The following is a 20,698-nucleotide window of genomic DNA, read 5'->3' on the forward strand; positions in this document are numbered from 1 at the left end:
CCATCTATACCCATGTGTATTAGGTTCAAATATGTTAAAACATGATTGCTCCAGCCTAGTAATTATTGCTTTTTTGATAAATAAGAAGTGTTGACACAACAGCTGCACAGTGCTTCTGTTGACAGTTATTATGACCACCCATGCTGTTTTTACTAATATTTTTTGCTATATTAACAGAAGATATCAAATTAGAAATTTCATGAATTCCACTACAGGTCACAAAATTTTACTGGGTGGGACATACGTGACCCGCAGGTTACCCACCCCTGACGTAGAAGATATAAGGTTCATCTTGCAATGTAAGATACAGATCTCCTTCCAGCAGATAGTGTTCAAAAATCTTCATTCGATGTGATTGGCAACAAATTTGCTGGGCCCTTGTTTATAAGATAGAACAAAGAACAGCACTATGTTTTAAATGCATATGTATGTATGTATGTTAAAAAAACATGTGAAGATCACTTACTTATGGATTAATAATTTATACAAATTGAAACAGTATTGTACTTAGAACAAGCAACTCTATTTTTACAATCAATTATACAGTACAAAGTCCGAAATCCGGACTCGTCGGGATTTCGACGATTCTGGATTAGGGTTTTTTCCGGATTATAGACCATCAATTTAAATATGGTAAGATGACATGCAGAAATTAAACAATTAAAAACATGAAACCATAATTTATGAAATAAAGAGCAATTATGATCTCAAGGGTATCAAAATTTACAAAAAAAAGTTTAATATTTTATTTGTTTACTTTATTAAACATTTCTTTCAATGCAAGTTGTTTAAGTTGCTTTGTTTTTTGTGCTAATACTTTCTCTTTAATTCTATAAACAGACATAATTTCTTGTTCAGTTACAAAGTTCCACTGTTCAAGTCCTGTAATTGCTGTGTCGAGAATACCGACTTACTTGTCGATCGAAATTTTTTCATTTTCAATAACCTCTCTGTCACTTCACTATCGGAAGCGGTATTTTCTGGATCTAGAACCCTACTACAGATTTTGCAGTCCGTTAATTGATCGATGATTGGGGCATTATCATCACAATCAAAAACTTCTGTTATATCATCTTCATTTATTACTACTTCTCTACATTTCTTTAAAAAATCCAATAACTGGAAAATTTCACCTTGAGTTTGCAATGTCCGAAAACCTTCAAATTCGCGGTTATCACCTTCATCGTCCTCACCATGAAATATGGTGGTAGCAGGCCATAAATTATGCCAAGCATTTTTTAACATATAACATCCTTCCAACGCGCATGCATAAAGCATACAAAAAATAAATAAATAAATAAATAAATAAATAAAAAAGAGAGAGAGAGAGAGAGAGAGTTTGTGGCTTTGAGGTCCAGATTATAAATCATTCTGGATAATGGACATCCGGATTATGGACTTTGTACTGTATCACTTTATTTTTAAATTCTGAATACTGATGAAAACATTCTCAATATCGGTACATTAAATTTCTTACTAAAGAAACACTTATACATAGTTTTACATAAATAAGTAATTTTCAACATTTAATCCAAAAAATTAGCAAACTTGTTCGAAATTTAGCGAAAATTGTTTATTTTTAATTCTGGAACTTTGGAATGTTTCTACAAACATAAAATTAAGAGTGATTCACAAATGGATATTAAACTTACTTTTTCTTCACTAACTTCAAGGGACTTCATATTATTGCCAACGACTCTTAATTCTTCTTCTAATTCAACAATTTTACTGCAGAATAAAATAAGACATTAATGCACAAATTATGTTAAATTTTTCATAAAGAATTCATAAAGTCACTCCCCAGTACAGCAGTCGAAAATCAGCTTCTGTTTATCTTAGGATAACAGATCTAATAAAATAAACACTCATTGATTTTCCTTCTACCAATAGGTTTTTAATAAGACTGACACTTATTTTAAATGAAATTAATTACTTATCTCTTTCCAGGAAGAATTCGATCTTTTTTATCACTTATTTTCATGTTAAAAGACGATATCAATCATTAAAATAGTAAGACAAATTTTATGTAATTTTTATTATATTCACAAACAGGAAGATTCTGATTAAACTTCCTATGCTTGAATTACAGTAAGAAATTTTGAAGACTGTTTTTGAACACAGATAAAAAATCATTAAATAATTATCAAAACTTTATAACTGATAAAGCAATTCATATATAGGCTACTTCCCAACTCATTACAGTCTAATCTTGTATTTACTCCATGCTGTGCATATGAACATTTAATTACTTTTATGAGGTAACGACTGCGACTCTTCGGTTTCAATAAATGGCAGTGAACTTTTTCCTTTCTTGCCGCAGTTCTTATAAAACGAATGAATGCTAAATTTCAAAAGAACTCCATATGAGTGAGCTGGTTAATTTTTCAGAGTTGCTGCATACGAAAGCTATCCAGTAACCACAGTAATGTTTAACACATTTTTAAGTAAATCCCCTACGCTATCATTACTTGTCGCAAAATAAAAGATGGCAGCAGCTCAATATTCTACCCTGTTGAGTAGAATATTAACTGTTAAGTAGAATACTGAGCTGCAAATCCTCCCATCACAGAACTATATTTATGAATGAAATTTGGTTACTATACATTCATGTTTTGTACTTTCCTTTTTGATGTGAATATTTGTTAATGGATTGGAAGTTGGTACCTGCTATAATTTGCAACAATTTGAAGAAATTGAGCATAGAATTAAAATTATCATTCCAGTAACACATGAATATGAATCCTTATATACTCTTACATTTATCTTTCTTCATGTATGTTAAGGGTTCGTGGATTTGGAGTGAATAATGACGACACTTGATGAAGTATCAAAACGAAATTTATTAGCCAGTATCATTCAAGACAGCTTCAATAACATGTTTACAGTCATTGAAGAACAACTATAAACACACTGTAACAATCTGCGACACAGCCTTCAGGCTATCACAGTGAAGACAGCTTCACAGCAAGGCACTAGAGTACAGTTCTCGACTCTGCTTGGTCATTCTCGAAACTCTACATACTCTCGAGATACTCCGAGCTACAACTTGCGATGCACTCGATGACACACAAGAGTATAGCTCCCGATTCGGTTCAGTCATTCCTGGAGCTCTACACACTCTAAAACGAAGCTCGACAATGCACTAACTGACGATACTCTTAAGAGAGTCTGTCGACGCACTCGACGACCAATTCGGCTCTAGACTTCGAGACATTCTCTGACTATCAATTCACTAGAAAAGACATTAACTTCACACGGACCAGCAGCATTTGCTTTTGGCTTGCGTTAAAGAACATTCTGGGCTAAACCAGTGAGAATTCGTTCCAGAACGTTCTCTACCGTTTATGGCATATCAACAATTTTGTCGCCAAATATGGCAACGTTGCCTTTCCTTGCCGTTTTGTAACACTGTCCACTCCCAAGAATGCATGTCCTGGGCAGTACAACCCTTGGTAGCACAAATTATAAAAATTTTGAATGCAAAGGGAACTAGTTTTCCATGAAAGAACATTTTAGAAGAATGGTTATGATACTATGGACTGATTCATCTATATTAAGTTCACTGTGAAATAATTCAAACCGAATGAGCTTTTCGCTTAAATCACAAAAACTGGTTGAATTTTACTCACTTTATCACTAGGTTACAATACAGATAAATAAAATTTTTAATGAATTAAACAAATAATAAAATCAAAGGCTAACTGTTCTTTTTCATTTTAAAAATTTAATTTAAAATTCTATTTAGAAAAGTAAATCTTTTTTAACTATGTTTACTGACTTTTAGAAATATTGGATTGTTTTCCAAATTTAAAAGAATTTTTGAGTTGCACACTATGAAAAATGTCCATCCATCCCCTCCCTCCAAAAATATTTTTATAAGTTTCTATACACTGAGCATTTCTTGTCTGAATGAGTGTGTAAAATGATCGTCCCAACTTTCATTTCTAAATGGCAATTTCTTCCTGTCAATATAAATAAAATTTTATTCTTAAATGAATTTACAATCTGATGTCCCCAAATGCAACAACAGTTTATAAAAAGAGTAACTAGAAATAATGATGAATTTCTATTTTATATATTATACACTCTAATGGCTACAACATTAACTCTCTGAGCACCATGACTGACTTTATCCGGTCATGAGACTGTTTGTCACTTGGCATATTATTAGCTCATAATTTTGTGATATTTTGCTTGCCTACTTTCTTCTGTAATATCAATGTCATCTTAATAAATGCAAGTTTGTGAAAATTATAGACTAAAATAAGTAAATATACAAATTTAGCTAATACAGGCTGTTTAAATACAGGTCTTCATGATGGATTCAAAAACCCCCCACTGCTCAAAGGATTAATATAACGGAACTTAATCAACATAACATTGACTACTTTCTTGTAAGAATGCAGTAATTATAATATAGTTAAGTATAGCTAAATTTAATTTTTAACTGATGATGAAAATATGAAAATTACTTGATATCAACACGCAAACCCAAGTCATGTTAAAGCACATGCACAGACATGAAAGCAAAATAAGCATTTAGAAATACAACTAGAAGTATAAAATTACATAGAAATGCATATGAAAAAGTATTTAAATTTATCTGCAACTGAAACATTTGGTATTTTGTTCATATTTAAATATATAAAATAATTTTCATGGAAGAGCTTCAACTTATTTTTCCCACCTTAAATAACAATGTCAATAAATCTCCTCAGCAGTTATTATTTAACTAATTCTTTCAGTTTAGTATTTTTCCATCATGGAACATGAGCAAAAATAATCATCAGCAGCTGTTATTTAACTAATTCTATAATTTAATGCTCTGAGCGGCACAGGTTTTTGGATTTTGTCATGAAGACCTGCATTTATGCAGCGTTTATTAGCTAAATTTACATAATTACTTATTTTAGCCTTTATTTTCATAAACTTATTCATTAAGATTACATTTACATTATTTAAGAAAGCAAAATATATTAAGTTATAAGCTATTATGTATCAAGTAACAAAAAAATCTCAAGACTGGATAAAGCCGCTCATGCTGCTCAGAGGGTTAAGGAAATCTGCTATAACATGAACTGATGCCAGAAAGATATCCTTTTACAGCAGATAAAAGTAATTACAATTACAGTACTTACCTATGTACTTACCGTTAAACTGTGCACAACCATGTTGGCACAGTTTAACGATTTTAAACAAGTTAACAAATTACAAATGTGAAGAATTATCTATTACATACCTACATTTTAAGATTCAATTAAGTACTTTACTTGAAAATCAATCAATAAACCTACTTGCAAGCAGATGTTTCTTTCTTTTGTTTTAGCAGATAATTATGTAGTATAGTTACAGAACATATTCAAAGCACCAATCTCTTTAAACATTTTCTTGCAAAATAACATATTCTGGGAAAGTTTTCCTCAATTTCTTCTACTGCAAACAAACTCCACAAGCCATAAGAGGGAAAAAAAAAAAAAAAATCACTATTTGCCTATAAAAACCATTGAAGCTTGTCATGACGTGATGACCACGCATGCGCAGTTTTAGCCCAATGGCCTGCAGACTTACTAGAGAAGAGCAGGCAGTTAGTAACGAAGTAACGAAGGTAACATGCTGTATGCCAGCATGAATGAAAATACACAGTTATACTTTTGTGTTAATCGTTTGTTCTTATTTTGTTCATGTGTTAATAAAGTCTTTGTGCCATTAAATGTTTGGTTTTATGCAATGCCCACATTACGATATGCCTATGGTAGAAATTAAATAAATAAATATATCCAGAACCTACACGCCCAAGAAGCAGGATATGACCGTGGTGTCAGAAAAGGAGGATATGTCATTCTTCAAAATTCATGGGTAAACGCGTAAAAGAATCTTCTGAAAGGTAGGAAGTACTTTGTTCAATTTATTTTGTGGTAAAGTAAAATTCAAGGTTACAAAAATGGCTGAAGAGCTAACGAAATCTAAGAAAGAACGGAAAGTTATTCGTTTAGCCATTACTAAAGAAACAAATTCTATTGAATCATTAATTGCAGCCTGTAACCTTGAAGACCTCGAAGAATCACTGGCATTGTTAAAGTAAAAGCTATTTCTTTGAGAGCGTTAAATGAAAAAATTAAAACTTTAACTGATGTTAATGACATTGAAACCAAAATCGGAGTGCCTTGGAAATACGAAGAAAAGATTGCGAAATAGAGCTTTAGAGGAACAAAATTATAGAGGGAAAAAAAAAAAAAAAAAAAGCAAAAATTCGCTAGTTTCAAATGGTTCTTCTAATGATAGTAACAATTTATCCATTTCTGGTGTCGGTAAAAGTTCTGATTATAATGTTAAACTGCCAAAGATTATGATTGATAAATTTTATGGAAACGAAGTGTGGCAAACATTTTACAATTCTTTTGACGCGGCAATAAATCAAAACGAAAAACTATCTAAAGTGGATAAGTTTAATTACTTGCTTAGCCTGTTAGGCGGTGCAGCTTTAAAATAAAAGGTTTTTCTTTATCTCCAGAAAACTACGACGAAGCTTTTAAAATTCTTAAAGACAGATTGGGTTGAAAAGATCTCCTTATTAATTCTTACATGCATAAACTCTTAAATTTTCGGCCTGTTCGAAGTTCTAATGACATTAATTCTTTGAGGGAATTATATCACACCTGCAACGTACAAGTAAGGTCACTAAATTCAATAGGGGTCAAAACCAAATCGTATGGAAATTTACTACACCCTTTGATAATGAAATGCATACCTCAGGATATAACGCTCGATTTTGCTCGTCAAAACGCAGATGAGGAAAATTTTAATGTTGGCGACCTCATGAAATTTCTAAAATGGGAAATTGAAAGTCGCGAACGAACTTCATTAAATTTATTTTATTCTAAGAGTTACGCTAATTCTCTTGAAAGGCATTCTCAACCCAATGAAAAGCAAAACAACTTCCACACTTGGAATTCATTCAATGCCAACAAATTTGGCACCAACTATTCCCCAAATGTAAGCAAAATTGCAGAAATTTTCCTTGCTTATTTTGTGAAAGCGGAAAAACATGTTTTGGAAAAATGCGTTATGTTTCTGGAAGAAAGGAAAAAGAATTTAAAGGCTTCTAATCGGTGCTTTCTTTGTTTCGAAAGGAACTGTAGAACAAAAAATTGTCTTTCTCAATTAAAATGTTCAAAATGTAATTCTAAGTATCATAATATATTGTTGCATAAAGTAAGGAAAGGGTTGCTTACTTTATGCTTTATATTATTAAAGAAAAGAAGAATAATTCTAACGGTGTAACAGCAGAGATTTCTTCTAAATACTTTTCTGTGAATCAAGAAGTTAAGGAATTAATAGATGACTTGCCAATTGTTAAACCTATATGCGATGGTAAATTAATGAATGCAGTAGCAGATACAGGCACACAATTAACCAAGTCTGACATCGTACCAGAAAAATACTGTATGCCACATGGAAGTGTTATCCTCACGTCAGCTTTCGGACAATCTTTCAAAGCTCCTCCCATTAACCTACCTTTGATAATGTATTCTGAAAATGATAAATTTATGTCACCTATTTTTTATAACATGTGCAATGGTGGATAAGTTATGTAATGATTTACTCTTGTCGTTACGTGCTTTTAATGAGTTAAGGGGGGATGATAAACGAAAGTTTAATTTTGAATGCAAAAATGCAACCATTACTAATGATAGGTTCGTTGAAATGCCTTTTCATGAAACTGAAAATTTTGTCGAAATACTTAACCATGATAGGGAAAACCTAATTAATGAAAAATGTAATGAAACTGTTAAAAAAATAATAGAATGTTGTGCTCTTGTATATGAAGATACAGGTAAGGATGATTCTAAAGGTAGCACGAGACACGATCAATTTGTTTTGGATTCAGAACTGTTTCGAGTGCAACAAATGAATGACCCATCTTTAAAAACATGCTGGCAAAATGCTAAGAACGGAAGTAATAACTTTATTGTTATTGACAACTTTTTGTATCATTAAGTTTTAGGAGAAAGAGTTCAGTTAGTCATTCCTAGAGAAAGAAGAAAACTAATTTTGGACTTGGCTCATTCTAGCTTATGGGAAAGTCACCTGCGAACCAAGAAGACAGCCGAACGTTTGAGATATTCCTTCTATTGGCCTGAAATCAAAAAAGATGTAAATGAATATTGCAATACTTGTACTTTTTGTCAACTTCAAGCAAAAAAAGCGTCCCTTAGATGAAGTTCCGATTACGCCAGTAACACGTCCTAAAGAACCATTCCAGGTAATTAATGTGGATATCCTCGGACCTGTAGAGCCAAGTTGTAGAGGTTATAAATATGTTCTGTGTGCTGTTGATCAATGTACAAGATGGCCCAAAGCGGTGCCATTGAAGAATTTGAATACCAAAGCAACATGCGATGTGTTGTTGCGAATCTTTTCACGCACAGGAATCCCTCAGATTGTTGCTTTGGATCAAGGAACTAATTTTACTGCTTCGTTGACTCGAGAGTTTTTGAAAAGGATCGGATCGTCCCCAAGGTTCTCGACTCCTTATCATCCAAATTCAAATGGCCTTGTAGAAAGATTTAATGCTGTTTTAAAGGGAATGATACATCATACCATTAGGGAACATTCCAAAGATTGGGAGAAATATCTACCATACTTACTTTAGGCTTATCGAGAAGTTCCTAATGCTACGACTAGTGTTAGTCCTTTCCAAATGCTTTATGGAAGATGTCCTAATGGCCCTTTGTCTATCTTGAAAACGTCATGGACTGATGAAACTCCTGTTCCTTATGAACAGCTAAATTCAGTTACCGATTATCTGAATGATTAGAAGATGAAATTGGAAAAAGCTGCTGAATATGCTGGACTTACAGATATTGGAAAGCAACAAGCTTATGCATTCTACCATAACCGAAAGACTCGTCATAAAGAATTAAAAGAAGGTGACAGGGTTTTAGTTTTAATCCCTGATAGTCAAAACAAAGTTTATGCCAGATGGACGGGACCTGCTACGATCATCAAAAAGCATACTGATTATAGTTACATAGTACAAATGTCTGACAATTCCTCGAAGCACATTCATGCAAACAAGACATGAAAGTTCAATACCGCTGTGAATAATGTCGGTGTGATACATGATACAGATATTGACTTAAGCGAAGTTGAAAATGTTCCAAGAATTGTTCCATGGAAAGCAAAAGAACACTATTCTAATGAAGAATGTGATTTTACGCACCTTGAACAGCATAAGAGAAAAGAATTTATGGAAATTTTAAGAAGGCATAAGAACCTAAGAGCTGGTATTCCAAAAATCGCCAATGTTAGAGAACACCGCATCAAACTGAAACCTGGAAGTATGCCAAAAAAGCAGAAACCATATCGAAAATCTGAAGTTCTAAAACACGAAGCTGATCGACAAATAGATAAGCTTTCACAGCTAAAGCTAACTGTTGAATCAGAAAGTAAATATGTGCAAACAGTAGTTTGTGTGTCAACAAAAGGGAACGGTAACATGTGTAGAGTAAAAGATTATGCTGAGTTTATTGATGACGTGACTTAATGACATGATTATATTTTTCAGTGAGTGAAGAAAGACTGACGTTATGAACTAATGACATTTTCACTATTTTTGTTTGAACATCTTTTTTACCTGAAATGCTAAGCTTTTGATTTTTTTTTCTAATGTTATGTAATATGTTTAAAGATTTAGTCAGGGTTTGCTAAAGTATTATGTTTAATTTTAAATGATTGATTTGTATTGTCTTTTTTATATGATTATGTGAAAGATTTAAATTTGAAAAGTTAATTGAATGTTACATCTTTTAAATAAGATTACTGAATTTATGTTGAAGTAACTTTAATTTAAAATGGTAAGAATTGGTTAATTAAGTTAAAAAATTTCATGAATGTAATTTTGTTTTGTTTCAAAAAATATTTATATGTGTGGATTTGACAGGTCATTGAAAGACGCAATCAAATCTTTTAGAGGGGAGGTGTCATGACGTGATGACCATGCATGCGCAGTTTTAGCCCCACGGCCTGCAGCACCTCTCTCTCTCTTTCACGTGACTTACTAAAGAAGAGTAGTTAGTTAGTAGTTAGTAGTTAGTAGTGAAGTAAACATGCTGTATGCCAGCGTGAATGAAAATACGTAGTTATACTTTTGTGTTAATCGTTTCTTCTTATTTTATTCATGTGTTAATAAAGTCTTTGTGCCGTTAAATGTTTGGTTTTATGCAATGCCCACATTATGATACACCTACGGTAGAAATTAAATATATATCCAGAACCTACACGCCCAAGAAGCAGGATATGACAGAGCTGTAACTTAAAAGAAAAAAAAACCCACGTTTCTTGTTGCTAAAAAAATTTTATATTAATGGTTGCCAGGATTTTGCAACTTCTACTAAGGTAGTTGTACTTAAAAAAAAAAAAAAAAAAAAAAAAAAACCTAGTAGCTCTCAGCAATAAATATCTCAAATTCCAACCTCACCCCCATCCTTTTTTTATGTTACAATAGTTGATACTTAGCATATAAAAATTCTACTTACTAAAAATTAAATATTCCATAAGGAATTTTTAATGCTGCTGTTAAGAGCTATATTAATGATTAACTGAACGAAACAAAATATTGATTCTATAACAATAAATAAAAATTTTCATTAAAAGCTTCATTTCAGTGCATTTTTAGAAAAATTCTTCTGAAGGAATTTTGAAACAGAGGGCCAGGGAGGGATACAGCCAGTAAATCAAGCTCTCTAAAAAGTTTTGTGAAAAAAACTAACAAAAGAGTTCACACACCTTTCACCTATTGATGCTCTTTCTTCTGCGCGTTCCAAATCTGCTTCCAACATAGCAATACGACGTGCCATCTAAATATGATAAATGTAATAAAAATATGAAGTTATATGTGGTCATATACATGTAAAAAATTGCAAAATATTTGAGACAAAAACTGCCATGGGAAGTGCTAACATACCAAATATATGCCTCTCTGAGGAAACTCAATCTTTTCATTAAAATCATATAAAAAGTTATTACAAGAAATGTTCTTAGACATTTAAATAAAATTATATAAAAAACAAAATAAATCTAAAATCACAGAAGACAAAATCAGATTAGTTAGGAAAAATAAACAGAATAAGAGGCATGCATTTTGTTTTTGGATATGTACTTTACCATTCAAATTCCAAGTTATTACATTACCAGTCATAAACATATGTTTGCATTCTTTGATTGCAAATAAAAATATTCTTGATAAATCACAATGTGGGGTCACCTAAATTAGATTCATTTTTTCATAAAAAATCTTATGATGATATTTACAGCATAAGCATTGGTTTTATTGTAAAAGATATGAAAGCACCTTCAAGTGCAAAAATTTGCCATAATTCTCTTCCAAAGAACTCTTCAGCAATTTTAAAACACATATTTTAAATTTTGAGATGCAAGTTATTCTTTATTTGTAAAGATACAGAAAATATGAAGAAATTATATTATGATGAAAACAACGCTGTGCAATAAATATGAGAAGTAAATGAGAAGAAAAAAATACGATTTTTTGCCCTTGTGTGTGTGTACAGGTGCAATATGATAATGTAAATGCACCTTCAAGATCATTTTAGATGGCTTCCTGAACCACTCATCAAGAAAAGTGTATAAGCATACACTTGTAACCATTCCTCTCAAACTGTATTTTATGTTTTCAACAATCACAGATGGTAACTTTTAGAAACAAATGGTAGGGAGAAAGGTGGCAAGCATTTTTGTTTTCCTAACAGCAGAGATTTTATTATGTAAAAGGCAAATCATCATCTGCTGCTTTATCAAATACCCAACTTTCACCATCTGCACGGATTGGTAAAATACTTCACTTTTTCTTTTTTTTTTTTTTTTTTCCAGTATAAATTTGCATCAGTTTATACATGACTCTCTCACAGCTTATCAATAAAGAGATGCAGCACCCATAAGGAATATCATTTAAACTATACATTAAACTATACAATCTACACTGACCTTCAGTCCAGTTTTCTTACATTTTCTGCTCTGACTGAAGTGGACTGATGCCCTCCATTTGAGTCATTTTGCAGGAAATTTTTTCATTATACACCTAAACATTAATGTGGCTGCTTAAGTAACTCTCTCTTAACCCATTAACCGCCAAAACTACAAGGAATGTTTCTTTTCTCATGAAAATAATAACAAAGATTAAATTAAGCATTTATAACATAAATTTACACTGAAAATTTAAAAAAATGCTCTTACCTGTGGAAAACACGAGTGTTGCGTTCGCGCAATGTCAGCGGAATAATACTACGGATAAGGATTGTACTCGTGTGATGTTTCTTTTGAGTGGAGCGCAGGATTACTTTTTAGCTGTATAACATTTTATAAATCTACAAATCACTTTACTTGTAATTAATTTAATATTAAAATATACATTGTATTTCTTTTACAAATACAGATTATTTCATCTGAAAAATTCAAGCATGACAAGCTTGATTACAATCATGATGTAAAGGTACATTACATACTTTGCATCTATAAACAGTCTGGCTATGGTACTCTTTATAACAAAGTCTTTTGTTATCAACGGACTTTACGATAAAATGTCTACCATCTCCATGCAATGGTTTTTGAATGCTGAATTTACTAGGTCTTCCTGTTGCTGATCTATTTCTGGCTAATTCTACACTCTCAATAGGAGTTTGCAAAAGTAATAATGCATTCTCGCGTCTGAAATCTAAAAGAGACTATATTTCCAGTAGTAAAAAGTGGTGATATTTAGTAAATTTAGATTCGGTCTCACCTCATATAATTTATCAGTATTGTCAATTTGACTACTGTCAAATGCAAATTCTGCTTCATACTCCTGTACTGCAAACATGATATAGATTCTCGTACAACAGGAACAGAAATGTCCTTATCAAAAGACCAATACATTTTTTCTTGATGTAAAGAATGATATCCTGTAAGCAATAATATTCCAATAAATCTTCTCATATAGGCTGCAGATGCAATAAATTATGGGTGGTTTTTTTTTTTTTTTTTTTTTTGCTGAGCGTATATATTTGTCTGTTCAACTAGAAGAGGGTAAATGTCTAAACCAAAAAGAAAATCGAAAATCTGTGCATTAGTTTTACCTTGTGTTTTGCCTTTTATAATTTTTCTTCTATCTCTTTCTTCATGTTCTTCCTGAGACATAACCGGCAGTTCCTTTTTTATCCACTTCAAGATTTCAGTCTTCTGCTTTTTAAACTTTTTAGTATGACTATAAGTGCTTTTAGAAGGCTGAAACTTACTTCTTACGTGAATTTCAACTTCCCCAGCAGTATCATTTGGTAAAATATCATTATCATTATTTAAAACATTATTCTTCGTCACTAGTCTCTGCAATTTCTGGGAGAACAACAATATCAGTTTCATTCTCGTCATTATTAACATTATCATCACCTGTTTCTTCATCAAAAAATCTTTGAAGGGCTTTTTCTAATGTAAGATACCTCGATCTAGGCATATTTAAACAACCAGAGCATGAACCAGAACATCGAAAGGAATGAGTGAAAAAGGAGATTGACTACCCGTTTCCTGCTGACGTTAAACATCTGACTGATGTAATGTTCTGATAAACAGTGATCTTGACTAAAAATAGATCATTCATAACGACCGCGATTTCTTAAATATTTTCAGCAAAAATACCCCTTCGAAAATTTTGCTTAAAGTACGAGATTAATTATTATAAACAATAATTATTATAAACAAAATGATTGTTGAAGGCAAATATTTTTTTACAGAAATAATCTTCATAATATTCCCTACACAAAATCATCTGCTGGTATAAAATATCTTAGGTAGTTATATTTATATACGCATTTATTTTGATCATTGCGTCAACAAGGCATTCCTCTAACTTCCTCTAACTTTAATCCTTTTTTAGAAGGCAAACTGCTAGAGAGTATAACGGCTAAATGCTCTTGATAACTTTAATGACTCTGAAAGCAAGACACATTTAATAGACTTAACTTACCACAAGTTAACAGAAAAAATATGGTGACATCAAATGATTAATCATCATGAATGATAAAGACTTTACAATTTTTAGAATGTCCAATTGTTCAGTACTTATATAAAATATTTCTCAGAAGTTAATTAACAAATTTCATTAATATTTTGGGGTATCAATGCTTGTAAGCATGAAATTAATGGAGGAAAGTATTAAAACAACTTTAATTCAAGGCAAATACTCAAAAGTATATGTTAGTAAGAAACACACAGGGTTTCCATGGATTCTTCACAATTCATATTCATATTCTCTTTACAATTCTGCTTATGTCAGAACATGCAAGGATACACCATTATTTACTTATTAAGTCTTAATTTCATGCAGAATTCTCCAACAGTTAGTAGTGCAAACAAGATATTATGAATCCTTCTAATATTCTCAAGAAAGTATTACTGGAAGAAATTTTCACTTTCAAAAGAGTAACATATTTCTAAATACCACACCCTTAAGAAATTAAATAGGGGGTAAATTACCAAACAAGCCCCTCCCCCCCAAAAAAAGGGAGCTCTGAGTTACTGAAATAAAAAAATTTATAAATTTTAAAAATGCTAGTCACTTTTTTTTTTTTTTTTTTAAATGCAGTTCTTGAGTAGATTTTTAAAGCACTTTATAAGTTGGGTAAAAAATAATTGTATTTCAAGAGTAGACTTTTAAAATATAAAGCAAAGAGCATGGTTTTCACAAAGTGAAATTTCCTAAAGAAAAACTGTCAGTGCATTGTGTTTCTATTGCATTTCTAAGAGAGGCTTTTCTATGGTGTCTTGCACAAAATAATTATGAATATAAGCAAATGAAATGCTAACAAAATACAGTAACTTCAACACTTCATCCATTATAGTTAAATGTGAAAGCCTTTAATATTAAAATGGAAACAACTTTTTAATGTCCTATTCGGGTACAATTTAGGGGTTTCATTGCACAGGCACTTCAAGTTCCAAACAGTTAGGGAAACACATAACCATGCTGTAAGTTTAATGCTAAATCTAGATGTTAGTTACTGATGCATGCTTACAAAAGCATGTACATCAACCTCACTTGTAGAAAGTAGCTAGAGTTCCACATGTTGAAATCAAATGAAAGGACCCAGTCCCATCAACTCTTAACCATACTTGAAGTATACTTGAAGACTTCAGAAAAACACCTCACTTAAATCAACCTATTGCATAAGGAATAAAGTTTACCAAAAGAACTTCTAGATATTTATAAATAAAATCATTAAATATGATACACTACTTAAATTTAGTCTTCCTTCCTAACATATAAGAAAATAACTAACACTATTTCAATCAGTTTACTGCTATGATACAAACTAATGATGCAAAAAACATAAGTTCTCTTGATTACTTAATTAAAAGGAAGAACTTTTTTTAAATTTCATAATGCATGCCACACAAATGTAAAATTTTGATACCTATTTCTTTAAATACTTTAAATAATTGTTTTAATACTTTAAATAATAGGAGAAATTTAAAATTTATTACAGTAAGTAATAATTAAGTCCTTAAAATTCTTGTAAGGTTAAAGCCTCAGAATCTGAAATAAGCAGATTATCACATTTCGAAATGGCACATTACACATATTACAGTATTATCTCCAAACAATACAACATACAGTACCATTTATATACATTAAAGCATTATCTCTTATAATGTATATCATCAAAACATTCTTTCATAATAGTTAAGTGTTTAAAATACAACATGACCAGAATCTTTTTATTTTATAACAACACATGACCACCATAATTTTTTATTAATTAAAATTCTTAACCATTTAATAAGTTCTTAACATAATCTTGTTATAATGTTATAAATACATGTAATAAAAACAGAGTCAGAAGTGAAGACTAGCAGGATTTTGATGGAGTAGAAGTGTTAATCCATAATGAATAGGAAACTGGAGGCAAAGGCAGATTAAATCTTCATTTTTTATTTCAGCAAACATGTTGTGGCCACAATCAAGTTGGCACATTAATCGTGCCTATACCAAGAATTTTTACATTTTAGATGATTTGCAGATGTGTATAAGATAAAAAATATGAAATCAAACTTCTAAATTTAATTCATTATAACCTCTTATTTTTATTTCATTAGGGAACTTCATCTCTTTGCCTTAGAAATAGCACTACAAGTCTAAACTGTGTCATTCAAATTAATCGTGTGATCTTACGCAATGCTTACTGCAGATATCTCTTGTCCAAGCAATTAATTGTAAACCAAAACTTATCTTTTGCCTCTCCCCTTCTTCCTCCATGTTACTACTGCGGCACTCGCTCTCTTTTCGCTTAGACTTCCATAATGTTAAAGACGTTTTGCTGCAATCATCTATGTATTGCTATGATAGCTTCTACCGGTACAGTATCAAAATTGTGAATATTTATGGAAGTGGGCACGATTGGAGTACCAAGTGAACTGTGGCCACCAAAATGTGAATTTAAATAAATATAGAATTTAATTCGGCTCGAATGTTTATTCTTCAAAATGGATGGACACTCTAAGCATCAAGTATTTATTCCATCAGCATTTCTGCGTATCTACATCGTAGTGTTCTTACATTCAATGCTTCCAAAATTGTATTAATATTACACACATATATTTTTATCATCTTATATTAGTTACAAAAACAGCTTAAAAATTACATTATCCTTATACAACTTTTAAAAGTAAGTTAGAAATGAAATATGAACAAATAATTAAAAGAAAAGAACCCATTTAAATTACCTCTTCATATTTTTTATCAGATTCTTCAGCAATCAATCTTGCCTGACCTAACTGAGTTTCAAGAAGAGATATTCTATCATCTTCCATATTTGTGCGATTTTCCAGTGCTTTACGAATGCTGCAATAATTCCAAATGGAAGAAAACATTAACAAAATTGTGATTCTAATATTTAATAAAATTTTTAATTTTATAAGCAAAAACATAGCAACATATTTTGTATTCAAATAAAATATAGGCATACATATTTTGTATTCAAATAAATACAGGTTATAAAACATAACAAACTACATCAAATAAATATGCAGAATAAATTTATCATAAACATACATTAAAAACAAACTTGCTCAGTTTTTTTAAATATTCTACTACTAAACTTCTTACAGAACATAATTTTCAGCTAGGCAGCTTAACTAAAAAACAGTGATGTATATAGTTAAGTTTCAAGATAAAATATACTGTGCATAAATTATACAAAGCATAAAACTTAATGCTTTTGTTTTTCAAGTGATATAAACAGGTTCTACAGCTGAATAGAAATGTTTCAGCATTTAAAAGCATTAATTTTTACATTAAAAATTTGAAGATAAATCACGTAATAAATGGCCTACCGTTCACTTTCATCTGCAGCCTGAGATGCTTCCTCTAATTTTTGTGTTGCAATTTTCAATCTTTCCTCAGAGCGTTCTAGGTCTTCCTCTAGCAACTGAATTCTCCTATTTAAAGCTGCTACTTCACTTTCAGCCTGAAAAAGAATTAAAAATAACAGTTAGGTAATATCGACATTTGACCACACTAATATAATTTGTTTATAAACATAACTTCAAATTAAATAAAAGATAACAATTTTTTTAAATTCGTTTTAGATCTTTTTTTTTAATACTGAAATTAGGGGGGGGGAACTCCCGGAATTCCAAGAGAATTGCTACTATTAATATAAGGAAAGATGATGTAAGTGCTTCAAAACTGCAACACGGGTTATTATGACTGAACTATTTCTGCCTACTTTGCAAATTCAGGAATGGTAAAAACATGTAAAATTCTTAAAATTATAATAACATCTGTCAAAAATTCCAGAAAAGTTGTGTTAACCTTTTCCTAGGGGCTGGGACATGTGTCCCGAACTAAGTATACAGCAACTGGGGATTGTTTGTTGTTGGTAGCAGGGGTAGGAATTCTAGCACTTGAGGCTTGATGACTATTTTATGACACCCCGTAGACTGCGTTCTTTTGTAGGATTCCGCTAATGGATTAGGGAAAATTGTCTGTGTTTTGAATTCACATGTCTTGTTGACAAATTTGGTATCTTCTAGGAAATATTTTGTTGAGAGGAGAAAATAAAAGAATAATTTGTTACCTCGATTCACACGTGTTTATGTTTTCAGGTTTTTTCCTCTGCAAATACGGCTTAGAAGTCAAATATCAAAGAAATTTTATTTTCGGAAGTTCAGCTGCTAAAATTATTCGGAAATTATTTTAAAAGCTTGAATGTATTTATAAAAATGCATAATTTTTTCAGTTATTTATGATCAAATTCTTTTTAATTTGGTTTCAATTCGAATTTGAAATTGCCTTTCTTTCATTCTTTTCATAAGTGTTTTTATCACTTTATTCCAATTTTTAATGAGCATGTTAATAAATATAAATGTTTCAGATGATGAAAATTAATTTTAATATTATTTCTAAATGACATACATTTAGGGTTTCCACTTCTCCCGGATTTGAGTAAAATCTCCCGACTCCCGGAAGGAATTTAAAATAAATATTACTCTCCCGGAATATCAAGTTTCTCGAAAATAAAGACACAATGTGCATGGACGAAATGGTTGAGAGCATCAAAAATCACACGACCACGCACAGCAGCTAAGGAATGTCTATATCAATACATATACTTTGCTGCAGCGATCTGCGGTGAGTAAGTGCCTTACTGGATGAGTCCTGGTTTCATGGCGCGTGTCGCACGGACGCGCCCTCATCTCCCCTAACCCTCTCATTTTCAATCCACGCTTTCATTTAGTCTGCACTTAGCTAGCTATCTACAAACAAGTGCATATTTTGAAATTATTTAAATGCTTTCATAATAATGTCTAGTGAAAAAGACTATTCTGCAAGTAAACAAATACCAACACACACACACAAAAAAAAAGACGAAATATTCGACATTGTTTCAAGACAAGTGGTTAACTCAATTTGATTAGCTTATGAAGAGAGACAACTTTAACGGAGAATTTAAAGTATGTCGGAAAACGGTTAATATTAAGTACGAGGATGTTAGAGCTTTAACTGTACATTCCCAAAGCAAAAAAGACCAGTCGTTAATAGGGATTCTTCGCAATCGGTTTCGAACTTTTTCATAAAGAAATCTTCAGAAGAACAAGACAATATATCAGCAATTGAAATTACTTCAGTCTATCATAGGATTAAGCACCATCACACTTTTAATAGCCAGGATTGCACAAATTGTATAACACTTTATTTCCAGATTCTTCTTTGCCAAAAACTATTTTTTGTGGTAGAACAAAATGTACAAGTATTTGCGAGAGTGTGCTTGCTCCTATAGCTCAAAAAATACTTTTACATGAGATTAAGAATGCAGAGATTTTTTTCAGTAATGGCTGAAAAAAACTTTTTTTTCTTCTCCCAGAAACTTTTTTCCTCTCCCGGATTTTGACAGCCAAGAGGTGGCAATGCTACATACATTCCACGACTACTGCTTACTTGAGTGAAATTTTGGTTTGTTATGTTCTAAATGATAACTAGCAGCCGAGCAGATACTATTTCTTTAACTCTGATAATTTACTCTGGATTCAAATTCCGATGAATGGATTGACTTCATGAACTTTTCTTATTATCTCACATATATAAAGAGTATATCAGCCAATTTCCTTTGAAGGCACTCCACGATAGCCCCTTTCACTTACGTAGATAACACTTTCTTTAATCCGAGAAATAAAAATAAAATTATATTCGAAATAAGAAAGCTAAACTTAAGAGCGTTTCATAACTGTTTAGAAACCCCTCCTTTTATGAATAATTTCGAAGACAAAATGAATTTTAATTGTGCGACAAATAAAATAAAAATTTTTACTAAAGCAATTACTATAGAACATTTTCTAATTCAAAATTTTAAAAAAGTTTCAAAACTTATTACTTTATCCATTGTTATACGTTTGCGTCTATAATGTCATATCTATATCAATTCGTTCAGAAATTAGACACATTTTAGGTTAATTGAATATGGGAAAGCACACGAAGGCTGCCTACCTAAAGAAAAAGATGTCTTCGAGGAGATCTTTAGAGGAAATAGGCTTTTACTCATGTTTCACATGGGGGAAACAACGAAACCCGACCGTGGGGCCAGCTCGATCGTCTGACGTTGAACTAACAGCATTCAGCAGCCTTAACCACTCAATTGCTAGTAGTGTTCAAAAGGTAATTAATTTTACATGAGAATTGCGTTTTGGAGGGAATCAAATAAGATATTGGAATACTAAGCATGTACACAGAAATTCAGATGTGTAACCACTTTTTAGTTCCCTGAATTTAATCCTCAGTGCAAATCTTCATTAATATTCATCAACTTAGTACGAATCTTCATTCCCAGCTTCATTACTCCCAAAGAAAGCAAGTGTAAATAGCTTGAGATCTGAAAATTTTGCATAACAGTTTAATACCTCAAAGGTGATTTTAGCAATCTTAAAATGTAAATCATAAAAAACTGAACAAATATTTCGCTATTCGACAAAGATGTTTACTATGTGAAATATCAATGTGTTCCTGTATATGCAATTTTATATTCAAAGAAAAAAATGGTGTAGCAATATAAATCATCGAACAACTATCATAAAAGTAATATTTATCAACAAAGTAATATCTTATATCGCTAAGTGATAAAACTAGTTTTTGTTACTGAATACATTAAAACTCAAC

The 20,698-nt window shown here is 31.4% G+C and overlaps 1 protein-coding gene across 5 annotated transcripts in view; it reads right to left on the minus strand.

The window, feature by feature from the left end:
- LOC118202739 (tropomyosin-like) overlaps window positions 1-20,698 on the minus strand; it is a 191,869-nt gene that overhangs the window by 18,047 nt on the left and 153,124 nt on the right. For all 5 annotated transcript variants that reach the window (XM_085820244.1, XM_085820242.1, XM_085820241.1 and 2 more), the window contains 4 exons: window positions 17,380-17,513; window positions 16,771-16,888; window positions 10,789-10,859; window positions 1,653-1,728 (listed from right to left, as the gene is read on the minus strand). In XM_085820244.1, coding sequence (XP_085676370.1) covers window positions 1,653-1,728; window positions 10,789-10,859; window positions 16,771-16,888; window positions 17,380-17,513 — 399 coding nt within the window. The remainder of the gene's footprint in view (window positions 1-1,652; window positions 1,729-10,788; window positions 10,860-16,770; window positions 16,889-17,379; window positions 17,514-20,698) is intronic.

The sequence above is a fragment of the Stegodyphus dumicola genome, chromosome 7, assembly GCF_044657685.1.
Source record: "Stegodyphus dumicola isolate Sdum_Otavi_A_Nest chromosome 7, ASM4465768v1".
Classification (NCBI taxonomy): Eukaryota; Metazoa; Arthropoda; class Arachnida; order Araneae; family Eresidae; genus Stegodyphus; species Stegodyphus dumicola.